Source organism: Rattus rattus, chromosome 8 (assembly GCF_011064425.1).
Source record: "Rattus rattus isolate New Zealand chromosome 8, Rrattus_CSIRO_v1, whole genome shotgun sequence".
Classification (NCBI taxonomy): Eukaryota; Metazoa; Chordata; class Mammalia; order Rodentia; family Muridae; genus Rattus; species Rattus rattus.
In genome coordinates, this window is record NC_046161.1 from 107,197,005 (window position 1) to 107,217,177 (window position 20,173).

At 46.2% G+C, this 20,173-nt stretch overlaps 1 protein-coding gene across 1 annotated transcript in view; it reads left to right on the plus strand.

Annotated features, from left to right (window-relative positions):
* The first annotated feature begins 590 nt into the window (after positions 1–590).
* The window catches only part of Gadl1 (glutamate decarboxylase like 1), a 141,396-nt gene continuing 121,813 nt past the window's right edge, over positions 591–20,173 (plus strand). The window contains exons 1-5 of the mRNA XM_032910039.1: positions 591–758; positions 6,583–6,709; positions 9,359–9,449; positions 13,452–13,558; positions 14,294–14,409. Of these exons, the coding sequence (XP_032765930.1) occupies positions 606–758; positions 6,583–6,709; positions 9,359–9,449; positions 13,452–13,558; positions 14,294–14,409 (594 nt within the window). The 5' untranslated portion in view covers positions 591–605. The remainder of the gene's footprint in view (positions 759–6,582; positions 6,710–9,358; positions 9,450–13,451; positions 13,559–14,293; positions 14,410–20,173) is intronic.

The window sequence follows — 20,173 nt, forward strand, 5'->3', positions numbered from 1 at the left end:
TCCCTCCATTTCTTTTCTGCTGTGGGAGCCAGGGGTATGTCCAAGGGAAGGATCTTGTGCCAATTACTTGTGCCCTAGTGACAACGTCACTAAGAGTCTTACTGTCCTTGAGAGGTGGTAAAATATCTCTCTGCTACAGAAGGCATTGTACTTGAACTTTGCCATTGAGCACAGCACTGTACACACTGGCAACGTTTGGGGGTCAGACTTGACAAAGTACTGAAGGACTGGCTCTCTCCTCCATGTACTCTCACTGCCCACCAGGAGGAAGTCTGCACCATAAGATGTCTTCACCTTTCCCATGAGTCATAAGCTTTGTGGGACTTCTTATGTGGACAACTGTGAGCATTCGTACTGCACAGGGTACCTTCATCTGTGAAGAGACTGACAGGAGCGGACAGGGGCAAGGAAGGGAGGACAGGGGACTGAGGGGAAGTCTGCTTGACATACAATGTAGGCATATGGGAGAGCTTGAAATAAATATGTAAGTGAAATTATGCCATTTGTGGAGGAGTTTTTGTTTGTTTTCTTTGTCTATGTTTCATGGTTTGAGAGCTCAAACCCACTCTCTCTGTACCCTCCTAGGAGACACTGACCAGAAGGAGATGACCCCTGGTAAGAAGATCCCTGTCTTCGTGGATGGGGTTGTACTTAATGGACCACAAACAGATGTGAAAGCTGGAGAAAAATTTGTTGAAGAAGCCTGTAGGCTAATAATGGAAGAGGTGGTTTTGAAAGCTACGGACGTCAATGAAAAGGTAAAATGATAACACATAGAGAATCCTAGGAGTGGGGCCGGGGAAATGGCTCAGTGGGGAAGGTGCTTGTTGTGCAAGTGTGAGGACCAGAGTTCAAATCCCCAGAGAACCCACGTGAAGCTGGACACTGTGGCAAAAATCTAGAGTTCCAGTGTTTCTACATGAGGTAGGAGGTAGAGACAAGACACATGGAAGCTACAGGCTCTCTATGGCTGAGGTGAACAAGAAGAGACCCCCATCTCAAACAAGGAGGAACAGGAAGACAGATATTTGAAGTTCTCCTTTGACCTCAAGATATGGCATGCACATGTCCACACTCACACACACACACACACAGAGAGAGAGAGAGAGAAACAGATAGACAGACAGACAGACAGAGAGAGAGACAGAGAGACAGAGAAGTTTTTTAAATCCCAGATATGTTTCCCATATCTGTATGATTGACTGAAAAGGAGGCTGTCCAAACTTTTTCCTCTTGAGCTTTGTCTCAGGGACACGTCAAATGCCACAGATATGGCCATTTCCCTCCCTGGCTTCCACCTCATATCATCTTTCCTGAAAGCCTGGATCTTCCCTGTCATGTCTTACTTGTTGATGCCTGCACCGACACGGCACTTAGACCTGGGTGTAAGCCTGCAGGATTAAAAACCACACATATGCAGGTCCCTCATGTTAAGAGAGAATGCCAATTCTGTAGCTTTAATCACTCAATACAAACCCCAAGTTGACCGGGTAGAAAATTCTAGGAAGCACAGTGGGAAAACTCGGCTTAAGGCTTCAGTAACAAAAGACTGAAAAGGTGCCCCAAATTTACTGGGGAGAAGTCCGGGAAGACCAACCTAAGTCCCAGGAACACAGACTGTGTACTAAAGACCAGAACGAATGGACCAACGCCCAGGTGTCGCCCGTGTGTCGGGCCAGGTATTCTTGTGTTATAAACAAAAGGCTTCTACTTGTATCAACAGGGCTCAGCGGGGGTCAGACACTGCAGGGGACCCAGAAGGGTCTGACAAGGGGGTCAAACAGTGCAGGGGACACCGGAGGGTCTGACAGGCCATCCCCTCAGAGCTTGGAGGCCAGGAATTACAAGAAGAAGTTCCTACCCCATTTGGTAGTCAGGGTTCTATTGACTCTTCCCTGCAGAGCACGCATCTGGCTTCTTGTTTCACTGGTGGAAATCAAGCAGGGCGTAGAGGCAGTGAAAACCAACAAGGATTTTTACCTCACAGCCTCTCGGAAGCTTTCCTGAGCTCACACTAGAAACCACTGCTTGTTGCATATGACTGCTGTGTGGTAGCATTACTGGGTCTAGGATTTAAATACAGGCTCAGATTCAGTCTCAATAAAGACTTGCCACCAGTGTCATCTACTCTACAGAGTAAGTACCATGTACTAAGTACCAGCCTCAAGGCCAGGCCGTCTACTCTAGGGTAGGTACTTTATGCTAAGTACTACCCTCAGGCCCAGGCCTCTACTCTAAAGAGTAAGTACTATATGCTAAGTACTACCCTCAGGCCCAGACCATCATCTACTCTAGAGAGTAAGTACTGTATGCTAAGTACCACCCTCAGGGATAGGCCATTTACTCTAGGGAGTAAATACTGTATGCTAAGTACCACCCTCAGGCCCAGGCCATATGCACTGTATATTTGATCCCTTCATGATGGGATATAACTCATATCACATTTCATAACATATAACTCATAACTCATTTCACAAAGTGCTTCCCATGTAAGCATCAGGACCTAAATTTGATCCACGTATAAAAGCTGGGTGGAGTGCATGATCTTAAAATATCAGCCAGTGGAGGCTAAACAGTTAAATCTCTGGAACTCACTGAGAAACCATCTCGAAAAACAATGATTTAAAAAGTGGAGAGGTTCTCTATTGTCTTCTCCTTTACTGGTACAGGCAAACAAATGAATGTTCAGTCATACACACATATGTTCTCACAAGACACACACACGCATACACACATGCACACACACACGCACACACACACACATGCACGCACATGCATGCATACCCAATAATCACATGAGCCCATAAACAGCAGACATGTTATTGTTCCTGTTTCAGAAAGGAGAAAGTTGGGGTCCCTGTGTCTCAACCACATCACATGCTCGTCCATTTAGCTGTGGGTGCTGTGCCTTCAACATCTGTCTGCCTAATTTCTCCATAGACACCAGAAACAAGGGCCGCATTGCCTCTTATCATCCCAATCACTCCTCCTGTTGAAATTGCATTACCAGCAATGGACACATAGGAGAGACCCTCCCCCCAATTATATTAGTAGCAAATAAATGCCATTTATAACTGAGTTCGAAGATGATGGCATTTATTCTGAGATGCGGGTCACTAATTAGAAAACTAATAGACTAGATTGTCACGTTCTCTGAAAGTGGACAGAATAGTCATGCTCAGGACAAAACTGATTGTGGCGGCTTTTATTCTCATATTTATAATTTATAACAAACTTCTCTGCACGTCTCTGAAATACTTTGACTCTTGATTGGTTAGCAGCATACTTCCCTGCCAGCAACTTTTGTTTTTATTATTTATTACACCTTAAAAGATATAGTTATTCCTTGTGTGTTTCAAACACGTATATGATGTTCTCTAAAAATATGCAGTTACTATATTTTTACTGTGTAGGCATGTGTTTAAGTGTGTGCCTTACATGTATAAATGTGTACCATGTGTATGCAGTACCTTCAGAGGCCAGAAGGGGGTGTCAGAGTCCCTGGCGCTGAGTTATAGGCTGCTGTGAACAGCCATGTGGATGCTAGAAATAAAACCCAAGTCTCTGGAAGAGCGATGGATGCTCCTAGGCATGGAGCCAGCTCTTCAGACCCTTTGTATTCTGATCTCAACACCCTCACCCTTCCCTCCAGCTCCTGCCGGAATGGCCCCCATGCCTCTTCTCAGCTTCTCGTCTTCCTCCTGCTGCTACAGCTCCTCCTGCTCCTTCTCCTCCTTCTCCTGCTCCTCCTCCTCCCCCTCCTCTTCCCCTTCTTCATTTCTTTTATGAACCTTGTTACTCCAATGTATGCTACTCCCATGCTTCCATGTGTAGGATTGGCCATCCGCAGTAGCACAGGGAATCTGTTAGGACTCACATCCCTAGAGAGGCCAAATCTCCTTCATCATCCATCGGTTGCCAATATTTCCTCTGCTAGGGGTGGCGTCTCAGGAGCCCCACCTCAATCATTACTGAAATGCTGATTTGACTTGGTTTTTGACATAAGCTCTGTGTAGCCCAGCCTGGCCTTAAGTTGGTCTCCCTTCCTTTAGCCTCTTGAGTGCTGGAATTATTGTGTGAGCCATCATGTCTGGATATACATATATGCTAGGCTCTGTTTTTTTTCAGTAATTAAATATTAACCTAATGCTGGCTACTTGAAAGGCATTAAATTGAGCCCTCAAGGAAATAAAATAACATAAGATAAAGGTTCAGTTTCCAAATGAATTTATAATCCAACCGGAACAGTGCATTTTCATTTGTAAAGAGAAATAGGGGGTCCCAGTGAGAGGGCAGTGAGTTTGGGGCAGACCTTTTGAAGGCTCACAGAGGAGCTGCACCCTGAAGTAGAGTGTAAAGGGAACGCGGGTTTTAGGAAGGCTGAGAGAAGTTGCACAGGTGCTGTCATTGTTCAGGACAGTGAGGAAAGCTGCAAACACTGCAGAAGGGCAAGACGTTCTCAGGGCAAGAGGTTCCTCTTGGAGAAGAGCTTGAGAAAGCGAGGTGACGTAGGAGACCATGGGAGATGAAATGAGAGGGGAATATAGCACCCCAAGCTTAAGGGACTCAGTGGTCCAGCCAAAGAATCCCAAACACGCACACACACACACACACACACACACACACACACACGGAGAGAGATCCAGATCAATCCCACGCCCCCCACATTCCCCTGTGTTCTCTCTAGCCTGCTCGTTCCAGCCTCTCAAGCTCCTGCTGTCCTCTGTTCTTTCTGACTCTAAAGCTCTGGGGCACAGTAAATCATCGCCTGTCTTACGCAGCCTCTGACACAGTTTTCCCTCCTCGGCGTTTACTTGAGACTCATGTGAGTAGCTGTATGTGCCCAGGCCATTCCTGTGGGTAGTCTCCGGCACGTTCGACCCCCCTCTGCCTGCCAGGCAGGCAGCCTGAGAGTTGGATTCCACGCCTCTCACACAGCTTGAAAGCTCCTCAGCTTCCTTCACTTCCCACCTCCCCGGTTTCTCTACTCCCTGGTCTCTCGCCTCAGTCTCCCCTCCCCTCCTCTCCACCACCAAGCTTTTTAAAGATGTCTGCAGTCCCTCCCTCTCTTTCTTCACCTCCTACTTCTCCACTCCACCCCAGTCTCACCTCCACCCCCACCTCTCTAGTCACATTGCCGGTGCCAAGAACACCTCCGTGGTGATGAATTCCATGAGGGCTTATTGGTCCTTCACTTGGCTTCGCAGCATCGTTTGATAGCATAGTCTTCTTTGGGTGGTCTTTATTCTTGGCTTGGGCCCCATTAAACCATGCTAGAAGGTCTTCCTTCTTCCCTCATTGTCATCCTCTTTCCTATCAGAGGTTATCCCTGCCACACTATTCCATAAGTGCCGTACTTGCCAAAAGTGTCGATGTTCTCTGGGGATCCAAGAAGCCTAGAGTTCTGTTCCTGATCCTTCCCAAGAGTTTGATAAAACACACCTTGATCTACTCCTCTCCACTTACTCATTTGCTCGCTCCACACATCTCCACTGAGTGTCTTAGAGTGAATGTACTTAAGCCTCATGCTCCCTGCCTGCCTTCTCCCAGACACAATCTTCTGTAACCCCTTCACCACCATTAAACCTGACTCTGGTCCTTCTTTACCGAGGAGCTCTGAAACCACAATGAACAGTCTCCATGGATCGGCAAGCCCCTGTCTCAGCACCATGGTGGTAATTGTGTAGGATATAATGGATGAGTGACTAGCTTGGTGATACCTTCTACGGGAAGAAAATACTTCTCTAGTGGAAGAGGGAGGAGAGGGTTGTCATGCCTGGGTCCTGGGCAGCTGGGAAGGTTAACAGACAAAATTGTGGGTGAATAATAGTTGAAACATTTCAGAGAAAAGATACAAAAGGAGGAGATCACTGTAAAACGAGTGGGTGAGAGAGACAGATTCCAGCAGAGGACGCAGCGTGCGGAGACCCCAGCAGTGTGCACGAACTTGGTATGTCTGAGGAAGAGGGAGGCTAGCTAGCCAGGAGGTAGGAGTGCCAGAGATGAACGGCAGTCAGAGAAGCAGCGCACACAGTATGAGCCCATGTCTCCGTACTTTCTTCTTTCGATCTTGATGAAGAGGAGAAGTAGGTGAAGGGGTGTGAGCAGAAATACATGGTGATGGTTTGAGCGAGAGAGGCCTGCTCTGGCAGCTGGACTGACAGACTGTGTGGGGATGGAGGAGAGCGAGAGCCCTGCCTGTCTCTTTCTCCTGATTCATGCTGTGGACATGAAGCACACTTCTGTGATATCTTAGACGCTGCAGGCTGCCTGATCTTCCAGCCCCCGTGTCATTCTGTGAGTCATCCCCAGTCTCAGCCTGCCTCCCTCATTCTGACATCTGTCACCAGTCTCGTGCTGCTTCTCCTGGGACGTCTGAACGAACCCCTCTGGTCTCCGTTGGATCCACTCTGCTCCCACTGCTACTTTGGAGCTGGGCTGCAGCCCTGAGAGGTTTCCATTCATGTGTCCTCTGCTGTTTCAGACTTAGTTACCTGGAGACATAGTTCTGGCTCCCCCAAGACCCTCATCCCGGGCTCCGCTGGGAACTTGGTTAACCGTGAGTTATCACTCAATCTCCAGGTGTGTGAGTGGCAGCCCCCTGAGCAGCTGAGGCAGCTCCTTGACCTGGAGATGAGGGACACGGGAGAGTCACAGGACAAGCTGCTGAAACTCTGCCAAGATGTCATCCGCTACAGTGTCAAAACCAGTAAGGCCTTGTCACATCCCTGACCTAGCCTGCCTTTCACCTCTTGGTAAAAATGAGGGTTCTGGTGCCTAAAGAACAAGACGCATGGGTCAAACAAACCATGGCTCTGATGCAGATTTCTACATGGGTCCCTTTCATTCCTAATGCAGATTTGTTTCCAAGGCCAGAACAATTGTGAGGGAGTCAGTTAATGTGGGTGCAAGTCCTGGGAACTCTGTCACCACCTTCTCAATCCCCATCCTCCATTTGTAGCCAAGATTTCCACTATAGTTCCTATGTATTAGTTATTAAACTCTCATGTTATTTTCATTATGTGATTATGTTATGGGACTTAAAAATTTGTCTATGGCCCAGAGTATGCCAAAAGGATGAGGAGGTGGGAAGGAGGAGAAGTAAAAAAAGAAGGAGGAGGAGGAGGAGGAGGAGGAGGAGGAGGAAGAAGAGGAGGAGGAGGAAAAAGAGGAAGAAGAGGAGGAAGATGAGGAAGAAGAAGGGAAGGAAGGAAAAATTTAAAAGTAGATTTATTTTTGGCAATTTCCAATTACCAACTCATTTGATCAAATCTGTCAGAATCAAAGTAAAGAAAATTAGAATCTTCAGGTAGCTATAAGAGAAATAAGAAGCCTGTGATAGAGCTCAGCTGGTAGAATGGTTGCCCAATATGCAGAAAGCCTTGGGTTCTCTTCCTATCGCTGCATGAGTCAGGCACTCAGGAGATGGAGGCAAGAAGTTCCAGAGTTCAAGGTCATCCTTGGCCACGTGGTAAGTTCAAGGACAGCCTGGATCTTCGAGACTCATAGAAAATACCCAAACGTTAGGTTTTGTTATGACTTTCACCTGAATGCCATGGCTATTGTGGCTTTCAGTGAACCGTGACACGGCGTCACTAGCTTGATTGCTACCATAGGACAAGTGCCCAAGGAATGTGTTTCAAAAGGGGAGGCGGGGCTGGTTTTCTAAAATGTGCACACTTTGCCGTACTGAGAAGGGAACCCAGTGTCTTAATCTACACAGGCATTATGCTCTGTGAATTCTGACACTGGACTAAATTTAGTGGAAAGAACGCCATAAAATCCTGACTAAAAATAATTGGATTAAATTCCCTTGGGAAAGCCTGGTGCATATATCTAAAACCCGGTTAGGATTTCCTGAGCAGAGACGCCTTCTTCATTAGTACAGCGCCTGTCGGAAGTTGGGAGTGACATTTAGTGCAGTGGATTGTTTTCAGTTTACTGAGTATTTTCCATAATGTTACCATGGAAATCAACCATAAATTAACACAGAACTTTAAAAAAGCCTATTAAAATTACTTGTAGGGATGTCTGGTTGCCTTTGCCAGATCAGAGGGAGTTTTCCACGCTTTAATTGAAAAGCGTTTGCTTCGATTTGGGTTTTCTCTATTGAACCCAGGGTTGAAAGAGAGAGGGGGATTAAAAAAAATAAATAAAACCCACATTAAATTCCTTAACCAAACCCATTTCCCACACATCCCAAATTAGAAAGACTCCTGCCTTTGTGTGTTTTAGTCACGCAGTGTTTCTTACGCCTGAGAATGTCAAGCCGGGTTAGCCTGGTGTTTGGTGTGAATCTTCCCACTTGGAAAGCTGGGGGCTTTTATGAGACCTTTTAAGTAAGGAGAGCATGGGGGAGAGGGGGTGAGTTGGGGAGGGAGAGAGGGGGAGGGAGCAGGAGGTCCTTTCTCCAGGTTTTAAAGGAGATGGAGTTGGAAGTAGGTTGAATCCGGAAGTGATGACTCATAGCTGCTTGCCCATCTGCTTCATGCCAGTCAGGCTGCACGGCAGGAGGAACAGAAAGGCCACTCCCCGACTGCCACTTGAAATCTGTGACACTTGGGGAATGGTGCTAGGGTCCTTGTCTCAGGGGCTCAAGTGGATGTGGATGGCAGGAGAGACCAGACGTTAAAGCGAAGCTCCCAATTTCTTTAGTTTTACTGAGAAACGTTGACCTGGAGAGAGAGTTATGCCGAAGCAGTTATGTGGGTGGATGGGCGTCACAGTGGGATATGGATTCTCTGATCACTTGCTGGCCACACAATCACGAGGACCCGAGTTCTGTCTTCCTGGGTCCATGTGACAGACGGGAACATCACACGGCCTCACTCACCAACCTGTGTGAGTGGGCAAGCTCGGGGTGGAGTGAGAGACTCTCTCTTAAACTAAGGTGGAGAGAAACTGAGAGAGACACCTGCCACCAACCTCTGGCCTGTAGGAGCACACACACACGCCTGTGTGCATGCATGCACACAAACACACACACACACACACACATACACACGCATGAATATATAAACAAATTCACACACAGAAAAGTAACTTTGACAGTTTTCCTTGTCTACGTGCTGAGTACTTTTAACTTAAAATGTGATTACATATAATAAGGTACACAAATAGGACTCTCAGCTCGTGGCCCAGAGTAGGCTCAGACCAGTTTTAGAACTCAGAGGTTCTTTGTGCCCCTGCCAAGTTGTGAAGCCCTCCCTTGATGTACCAAATCCTTACCTCTATTCTCTAGATGTCTATGCTGATTCTGAGAGTCCTTTAAGTGGAATCACACCGGGCTGACCTATGTGTGAAAGACCCACTGGTGCTCCATTGCTGGGAAAGTGAATACTTTGTTTTCCCATCACAGACCACCCGAGATTTTTCAACCAGCTGTATGCGGGCCTTGACTATCACTCCTTGGCTGCCCGGATTATAGCAGAGGCACTGAACCCAAGCATGTAAGTACTGTGTGATTGGAGGTTAGAGACGGCTGTTAACTCGTGAGAATTTCACTGTGATGGTTTGTTTTGCAAAGTCTAACCTCTAGAAATGTCAGAGTCCTAGGACTCCAAACCACATTGGAGGAGGTGTTTTTGCCTGGTGAAGATGTGAGAGAAAGCCAGGTATACCTAGCCACTAAACAGAGAGACCTGGTCAAGTGACTCTCCACTAACTCCTGAAAGAAAAGCCAGGGCTATACTCCATAGTAGCGTCTGAATACAAACAAGTCTTGGGCTGAGGAGATGGGTCAGTTGGGAGAGTGCTTGTCTCCCAAGGGTGAAGACCAGAGTACAACCCTCAGCACCCAAGTGTAAGGCTGACACATTGTAACCCCAGTGCTAGGAAGCAGACATAGGAAGTTCCTGGTGCTCCCCCTGGCTAGCCAGATGAGCCTCCTTGAAAACTCTCTGCCAGAGACATGGTGCCTCAAATAACAAGTGGTTGGCTACTCAAGAATCGTGCCCAAGGCTTTCCTCTGATTTACACACACACACACACACACACACACACACACACACACACTCACAGAGAGAGAGAGAAAGACAGAGACAGAGACAGAGACAGAGAGACAGAGACATAGACAGACAGACACACACGCAGATAGACACACAGACACAGATAGACATACACACAGACTCACAGATAAAGGCACACACAGAGACACAGACACACACACACACACAGGCACAAGGATATAGACAGACATACACAGCAGACAGACTCATAGACATAGATAGACATACACACAGACAGAAAGACAGACAGACACATGTACTGGGAAACATGTACAAAGGCCTTGTGGTGGGAGGCAGCAGCCACTCTGTTGAAAGGTCAGCGTGGGTGTGTCCAACAGAGTGACAGGGGTTAGAGTGGGAAACAAGACCAGGGAGACTGAGAGAAGCTGACATGTTGAGCCTGGGAAGCAAGCACAGCATATGAACCACTCCGTGAACATCAGAAGCCCTTGAAAGTCAACACTGTTTGGTGACATTTGCTGTCTAAAAAGTATTCGCTGGAGGATGGGGAGATGGCTTAGTGCATAAGCTTGACAACCTGAGTTCGGAATCCCTGAACTTACATATAAGCAGTAACACAAGTGTCAATAATCTGACACATCTGAGGAAAACGGGACGCAGGAATAAGGCAATCTCCAGAAATTCGTGGCCCGGTCAGCCTGGGTTAAGCTGGGCTATCTCAAACAATGTGAGAGGAGAAGGCCAATTAGGAATGGTTGTCGTCTGATCTTCATGTGCCCAGCATACCACATATGTACATACAGACACACACACACACACACACACACACACACACATGCTCTCTCTCTCTCTCATACACACACACACACACACACACACACACACACACAGACACAGATATCTACATGACTAGATGGGAAGAATTAAGAGGATATTTCCTTTGGCAAGTAAGAGATGATAGCAGTTTGAACTCAGGGTTTAGGAGATGAGGCACGAAAGCATTGTTCCATTGTTACAGCACTTGATAGACAAGCATGAGGACCCGAGTGGTAGCACACATTTGTAGTCCCAGCATTGGGAAGGTGGAGGGAGGTGAGCCCCTGACACCTGGTGACCATCCGGCATAGTCATATACGCCAGCCCAGGTCCCTGTGAGACCCTGCCCCCCAAACTCCTCAAGCATGTGCACACACAGGGGTATGCCTACACACATGTGCACACACTTAGAAGATAACACGTAAAGGAGCGGATAAGTGTTGGGTCTTGGAAATGGGGGTCAGAGAGAAGTTTCTTGGCTAATGCCTGGGTTTCCACCCTTTGTGACTGGGTCTGTGGCTGAGCTATTGGGTGGCCATAAGAGAATACCAGTTCCCAACTGGGCAGTGAATGAGGCAATACCAAAATTTCCATTTCCACTGGGGACCTTAGGATTTGCAATGACTATGAGATAGTCAACCACACCAAGAGATCCCAGGGCTGGGATTCTGATGTGGATTTTAAAAGGTGCAGATGGGAAAGAGCCTGGGAGAAAAATAGCTTTAGTGGGCATGAATGGGATGCCCAAGCTAGTGATTCTCGACTCTGATTACCTATTGGAACTAACCCAAGGACCCCTGGGCCTATGTGGATCTAAGGGCTTTTAGCCAGGGTAGGAAACCAGTCATGAGGACAGAGACTGAGGAAAAAACAGGACTCAGGTCTTCAGAACCAAGTCTTGAAGACACAGAACTTCTAATGGTTAGGAGAGAGATAATCAGCCGTGGTGGAGGGAGGAGGGGAAAGCCAAGAGTACAGGCATGGAAGGAAGCCATAGGAGAAGGGACCATGTGATCAGGACAGTATGCTAACCGAAGGTGATAACTGACGGTTTGTGAATTAGCACCAAAGATGTCAGGGGTAAGCACGTGACTATGACAGTGCCTCCATGGGGACAGACATAGGTACCATGTTCCAGGGCTGGTAGACTCAGTAGCAGATAGTCAGAGAGGATGGCCAGATCCCACTCTCTAGATCTCTGCTCTCAGGGTTTCAGAACTCCTTTCTTGAGTTACTTGATCTGGTACATTTCGAGGTCTGTGATATGTTTAAGTGCTGCCCCACTGCACCATCCACTCAGAATGTGCCCGATCTTGTGTCTCCCCACCCCCTGTCCCCATCTGCATGTCCATTCCCAGAATAGAGTTGAGCCAATTTTTAGTAATAGGCTCACAACAAATTAAATGATTATTTTATATGTATTTCACCCCTGCCCCCATAAACATATACAGTCTTTCACACTGTCTGTGTGAATAAAATGGTAGAAGTTTTAGCCTGTCTTATACTTAAGAGGACCTGTAGAAGGCTTGGCACGCAGGCAGACATTACATGGTAGGTGTTTGGTCTTTTGCTTTTGTTCCAAAGCCATCCCCGCCAGATGTTAAAATACTTATATCAAAAAAAATTCTACAACTAGAAACTTAAATGCCTCTGCCTAGCCTACATATTTAGAGTGCGCATTTACTCGGGTACATTTTGATGTACAGTCACCTAATTGTAAAGGAGGTTGGAGATATTTAGTGACTCTTAGTTATCTGGAGAGAGAAGAGATATAAATATCACATAACCAGCATTATATGTACTGTAGTAATAGAAACACTAATATAGCTGATGGAGTTTGGGGTACTACTCTGGAGCTGAGACGCTGCACTGGGTAGAGTTCAAAGGGCAGGTGTGTATTAAGCAAATGGTGTCAACACAAGGGATTGGAGAGGGAGAGCATGGGGAGAACATGCAGGGAGGGGCAGGGATGCAAGTCACATGGGTACAGTCTTAGTAACACTGTCCACTGACCCCAGAGAAATCTCTACAAAGACCAGACATCAACTATGGATGCCATAGGGAGGGGGCATGGTTGTACGGTTGTTCCTTCAGCTGAGGTGACCCTAAGAAGGCCACAATAGCAAGGCTCTCTGATGATGGTATCCTTGCCTGGAGGAAGAAAGCAGGACAGAACTTGTCAGTAAAACCATCACACAATGCGAGCTACTCATAGAGCTCTCCCTACCTGTGCAGGTATAGCTAATGCAGTAGAAGAAGCCATGCTTAGGACACAGAACTTCCATGTAGAGACAGTAATGAACTGGAAAAACATGGCTACCAAGACAATAGCTTCTCTTCAGTGAGCCTTAACAGCTAGATGACCAAATAAAGGAATGGCTACTTCTCATGGCTGACCCATGGGTGATTTCCTGCCTTCAATTCCCCATGGAATTGAAGGTTCCTAAAGTAGCTTTCCTAAGGCCACCAACTGTGGACATTTAACCTTATCTAGTAATAGTATCGCCAATGGAGTCTTCTCTAGTCTCAAGGAATAGATCTACAGAGACTCCCTCTACTTGGCAGCCATTGGGTTTCATGGAACTCACTCTGTGCATTTCTTGGGACCCCCCAAAGGGATGTTTTGACTCTAGTCATAGAAGTGAAGTGTTTTTTATATCTGTCTAGTTATACGTATGAGGTGTCCCCAGTGTTTCTGTTAGTGGAAGAGGCGGTTCTGAAGAAAATGATTGAATGTGTTGGCTGGAAAGAAGGGGATGGAATATTTAACCCAGGTGAGTACCACTGGTGACCTCCATCACCCTCCCACTTGGAGCATCTACACATCTATTCAGTTGAGGAATCTCTCCTTGCAGGCATACATGTGACCAAAACGTTGGTAGACCATGGAGTTGAAACCTTTCAATAGTGTGATTGAGATTTGCATAAATGCTAAGTCATCAAATGCAAACTTAACAAATGGGATGTCTACAATTTAGGGCTTACATAGAGAACACTTAAGATTTTTTTATCTAACACAAGGTAGTTCCTCAGCTGCTGGGAGCTTCGAGAGGTACCGCTAAGTCCTCTGTGTTTTTAAGGCAATGTTTTGTCAGATTTTCCCGAGCATCCAAGTTTATTCTACAGTGTTCTTCTAGGGCTGGGGATGAGCGTGTGTTTCCATTTCAGTTCCACCAAAGAGGCAACAGACGGGGTGTCATAAACATCACAGCTTTGAATGTCATCCCAAGTTCAGAATGGAAAGTTCAACATTTTAGTTGGGGGGAAAAAAAAAGGTCCTAAGTCAAAAGGCTAGGCCTAAATTTGCCTCTTCTGAGATAAGAAAGGTCTGAAATTGTAGACATTTGGGAGAGCGTAGATGAGACATCTGGGGTGTTTGGGTGCCTTTCACAGTGAGTTTTGTTTAGGCAGGGGTAGCCCTAGCTGCTCAATGCTTCCCAGCCTGTTTGTTTCTTTGGGGTGTTAGGACTTCGTGCTATAAATGTGACCTTTAAATTTTCTCTTTGCAGGTGGCTCAGTCTCCAATATGTGTGCAATGAATTTAGCCAGATACAGACATTGCCCTGATATCAAGGACAAAGGCCTGTCTGGTTTGCCAAGATTAATCCTTTTCACGTCGGCAGAGGTGAGCATCATTCTTGATGGGGATACACTTTGCTCCTCCAGAGGATGTGCTAGTTAGCAGTTCATTTGCCTGAGGATTCCTTTTTCGATTTCAATCCCATCCGTGTGTGATTGATGTGCCTATGTATGATAGAGTATTTCGTTTCAATGGTAAATCAGATTATTCTGGTTTTGTGACCCCTGGCCACTCAGTTTTGGCACATCAGCTTCACCTAAAATTTATCGTCTGACCACAGGGCGCCAATACCCAATGAATGCACATCTGCAACTCGACCCTTAGGCGACAGTACAATCTGAGGCTCAAGGAACAGGAGGTGAAAAGATTGTAAAAGCTAGAGGATCAGAACATCTCTTGTAAGACAGTGTGTTCTATATATAACAGACAGAGAGCTGCTCCCTCTAAATCTCACCAATATGGCTGCCTAAAACAAACCAGCACCATGACAACATCAGCTGACATGCTAATGTGGACGGGGAAATCTGCCAAGACTCCACCCCTAGATGGAGAGCCCCAGGCAGCTAATAGTTGTGGGGAGGGAGAGAACCTCCAGGGACAAGCCCCCTAATGGGTTTTCTAATCCCTAAGTGGTCAGCACTAAACACATACATGTGCACAACAGTAGGTGGACTCAACAAGGAGTGTGTGTATGTGTGTATGTATGTAGGTATGTGCATATCTGAGCACCATAGACTTCATTTGAAAGTACTAACTCCCTCTCTGTGACTCTTTCCTTCAAGTGTCCTGTTTGATTAGAACTCAGATCATAACTGATGCCAGATGAACTCTCTACCCATAATTCCTTGTTAAATTGCTTTGGTTGAGTAATGGAAGGTTTTTTGTTTGTTTGTTTGTTTGTTTTTTTAATGTTTCCTTTCAAGGTATAGAGCAAGGTAGGAGGCATCAGTAATTACTGATCACACACACACACACACACACACACACACACACATACACACACACACTCCGGTGTCATCAGAGTTCTCACATCTTTCATTCTTCAGTGAATCATAAGGTATGGATGCAGACGAGTGCACTGTCTTTGAGTTAGGCCACCAGATTTGATTCTGAGTTCATGAGACCTCTGTGCTCTGCTTTCCTAGTTTGTGAACAGTGTATCAGTTGACTTTTGTCTCAAGTTATCCCCGAACCCAGCAGCCTAGAACTGTAGCCGCCGTCTCAGCCATTTCTATGTCGCTGAGACCCTGAAAAGTTGTGCCATTCTTGGCTGGGTGCCTTTACTTGACTGGAGCAGGGGCAGTCCGTTGGGCTGGTCCCAGTGACCCCTTTCTACCTTGGGAACCTTGCACCAAAAGATATTATAGGCACACCCTGAAAAACCTAGGAACACACCAGCCACTGAGTGCTACTTCAGAACTGGTACATTGCCAGCATGGACCCATTTTTCTAACAAAGCGAGACACATCTCAGACTCAGATCTAAGATGTGCAGAAAGAACCTGGTGCTAAGTGAACTCACACCAGGTCTTCTTGCAAAGGGTCTGACATCAGGGATCCCTGAGCAACAAGCCCACAAGTGCAATCCAAAAGCCACACCGTGCTCATCAAAGAGTAGATGCTTGCAAAGACTGCATTGGCTTTTTTGCCTGCAAAATAGAATCTGTTTCATGTTAGAAGAAAAAGAACTAGCCATTATCAACAGGAGAAGAACCAGCCAGCTCCAGTGAGATGGGAATAAATGAATTGTCTAGCTTAAGGTCAATCTTACCAGAAAGAGACTCTTGCCCCTATAGTCTACGTTTTGCGTGGTTCCAGTGGATCTCTGTTCATTCCTAGGGCAGCTATTCTGTCATAAGCTGGAGGCGGGCTCCCATCCATGTACTAACCAGGCTTGGCTTTGCTTAGCTTCCAAGGTCAGACAAGGCAGGGCACAAACACACAGGGCAAGAAAGAGGAAAAGGGAATGCTGGGGTTGGAAGGGTGGAAGTGGGAGGGGATTAGGGATAAGAGTGAGGAGGAGTTGAGAAGCAAGTCCAGCCAAAACAGAGTATGAAGATGTCAAAAGGCGACTTGTTACTTCTTGTCCTACTCGAAACAAAACAAAATAAACGAACAAACAAAACAAAAACAAAAGTTGACTAAAATCTAAACATTGTCTATGACTTCCAGCTGGGCTTTCCTGAGCAATTCATTCTCTTCTAAGAGAAAAAAAATCACTTTATTATTACAAGAGCTTATGCCTTGAGGGTCCTCAATAAAGAGAACCCTAGTCAAGTTTTGTGTTTTCTTCCTGCCCTTGGCTCTGGTTAACTCTGTGCTGACACGAGAGCAGGAGTGAGGGCAGTGGGCACCTTTGGAGACTCACCTGGGTGGTATCAGGCCGTCAGCATCTTACCTTGGGCACCGTGGTTCTTCATAGGCTGTGTCTTCTGTAGGCAGAATAGGATGTCAGAACTGTGAAAATACTTGCATAGTTGGGAAAATTATGGGGTAGGGGTTCCCTCTCTATGCTACAGCCCGGTCTATTTCAGATGTAGGGACCCAAGTCATCAGAAATATATGGTGATGGTGCTGTTTCATCTCCTGGCCAGTCTGATGAAGCCCCGCCCTTGCCTTCTCTTCCATGTCGTCCTGCACTCTATGTCTTTTGCTTGGTTTAACTCTTCTTTGTTGGAAGAGCTACCCCAGGTAATGAAAGAGGTTTAACAGAGGCTGAGAATGAAGATGACAATGGGGACGATCAGTAGTCCAGGTGAAGGGAGCAAGAAGACACCGATTTCTCAAGCTCTTATGAATCCAGAATCGAGTGATCATTCTGTCCCCTAGAGACACGGCTCGCTAACATGCCAGCAGAAACTGGGTTCAGAAAACCAAAGAGCAGGATGTAAATCCCATCTCTGTGAGCACACTGTTGCCTTGAGTGTATCCCATCTCTGTGAGCACACCGTTGCCTTGAGTGTATCCCATCTCTGTGAGCACACCGTTGCCTTGAGTGTATCCCATCTCTGTGAGCACACCGTTGCCTTGAGTGTATCCCATCTCTGTGAGCACACCGTTGCCTTGAGTGAATCCCATCTCTGTGAGCACACCATTGCCTTGAGTGTATAGTCATAGACTCAACCTGTCCATCCTGATGCAGCTTTCACCTTCTTCTTTTCCTGCTTGAGACCATAGCATCTACATTATTTTAATTTCCATCTTAATGATCACCCTAGTTGCTTGTTAAAAATAAACCAACAAACTATTTAGCTGAAAACCAGAATCACACCACCATGTTCTGTTTAGTAAAGTCCTCAAGGTTCAAGGTAGTCGCCGGCTACATGTCATTGGTTGCCTTTAGGAGTTTAGTCAGCAGACTCCCAGTGACCCACCGTCCCGGCATGGTTCTATCAGTTATTCCTTTTTTCTTTTTCAATCTTCATTCTGCCCCAATCCCTGCATTCCTACTTTACACTTCTAGATATGGAATACATATATCTAGCACAAGGTGTTTTTGCATATGCCGCCTTTTGACTGTAATTCGCCTCTTGTTACTGGCCAGTGAGATTATCACTGTGGAGTCCTGAGCTGTTGTTGGCCTTTCCAGTGTTGAGAGGAGATCTGTGGAGAGAACTGATACTCTATCTGTGACTTGATTAGCACTTTTCTCTGAGTGTCTCGAGTATGAAGGGAGAAAGGGTTTGAGGTTTGTGAGTGGAGATTGTTTTGAGGAACAGCACAGAGCAGAGATCATTGTCTGGCACTACAAGAGGAGGGTCAAAAAGAAGCACGTAACTCCCACACAATGAGTGACCTGGAACCAGTTTGTCCTAAGCAGGGCTAGCACCAGGGAGTGAAGTGAGAGTTCTAGGATGCTGATTTCAGGGCTGGTTCTCCTTGAACCTTGCACCTCAGTGCTTTCCTCACGTGCTATGTTGCCAGAGGAATACACAAACAAACATCTATTCATTCCAGATAGGTCACATATGACACAACAAAGAAACAATGCCACATAAGTGTAGCTGGTGATGCAGTGAGCTTACCAGGGTTTCTTAAAGGAGTGCGGGTGTGGGTAGGATGTTAGCATCTGAAAAGTCAAGCTCAGCACAGGCAGGACCCATGAAAGCCGAATCCCTGGAGTTGGTTGTATGACTTACAAGTCACTTGGCTGGCTGGGGAATTTCTTTTCTTAGCAACTGTCAGCACTCTTAAAACTTTGCAGAGGTACACTATGAGTCCTGTAAGTTTCAGGAACTCCCTGAGTCTTGTAGGTTTTTCTTACTTCCTGAGCCTTAGGGGAATGTCTTCATTCACGGGAAATTGGTACACAATGCCCCCTGAGCTGGAGTGAGATAGATCCCAGGTCTTCCCAGCAGGAAAACAAGTGCTTTTTAAGGTATGTAGAGAATGAAGGTGAAGGACATCCATCCGCAGTGCATCTTTAGGAGTAGGACTAGTTTTATGCTCATAGAGTAATCTCCAGAGCATTTCTGTTTTCCATCCCTGGTAGGGTAACACTTACAAAGTCTGCTGCTCTCCTTACCTGAAACTTTGAGCATCAAATTACTCAGCACTAGACCTAAAGTATTCTGGCCACAGCACATACCAAGTAGCAATTCATCCTGAAAACCAAGATCACAGGGAAAAAAACATCCAAGGTCATGGACAGAGCATCCTTGCAAGAACCAGAAAGTGACTCTTCAGCTCAGAGCAGACTTTCATGTTGGTGCTGACTTTCTTGCCGCTTCATCTTTGTGGAAACTGCTGCCCACTGGGGTGGTTACACTTTCTGTAGATTTACAAAACCTGTGGGGAGGCTGGGTTTTAGAACCCCTGATTTGCCTTCAGCCAATGATCGGAACAGTCACCATTTACCATTTACTTCAAAATGCAGTTATTACCTCTCGGGTCGGGCTTTCCTTTCTCTTCAACTAATTGACATTATCTGAAGCCTCACTTCATTCTCTCTCCACGTTCGGGGCCCTTCTTCTCAGAAACTCTCAGATGTTTGCCTTTCAGTTGGCAGATATTTAAAAAAAAAATAAAAAACAAAAAAAAATCTGTTTCTCTGCATTTGAGGATGCTACTGGGCTGTCCCTAGCCCTGGTGTCCTGGGCATCGACTCTATGGCGGTTTTTTTCTGATTCCGAGTTCAGACTTTTGCTCAGCAGAGCATTGGTTGGAGACGGTGTGCTGTTTCTCACGGGGAGAGGGCTGTGATTTTCCTCACCATCAGATGTCACTGGAAGCGGCGTAGCATTTATCATTAGGAAATCAATAGCTGCTCGGCTGGCAGAGCGCACATCTCTGGTGAGAAATCATTCACCTTGGCTGTGTCACCTTAGTTGTGCAGGAGTGTTGCCCCCAGCCAGCACAGGCTGATGCAGCCCGTACACATTAATTACATCTTTATGCACATTATTACCCTCCGATATGCATATGTTCAGTGACACCCCGAAATAAATGCATCTCGAGGGCATTTGGGATGTGTCCTGCTTGATATTTGGAAATTAATTATTTAAGAGGGTCTCATTTTTCTTGGTTGTACGACTCCTTCTGCATTTTATTTTTACAGGGTTTAAAAAAAAAACCTCCCCATTTGAGAAAAGGAGGGAGAAAAATGACCACATTTGAGGAAATATGTCAAGCTAAGTGTGAAGGCACGACTATTCTCTTAATGCATTCATCCCTACAAATTAAAGTTCCTTTTTTTCTGGTACAATAATGTTTTTATTGCCTTTGTTTCTCTGTCATGAAAGAGAATGAATTGACTACCTGTCCCCCTACATACACACAAAGAACGGCATCTTCGATGTTGGGGTGCTAAT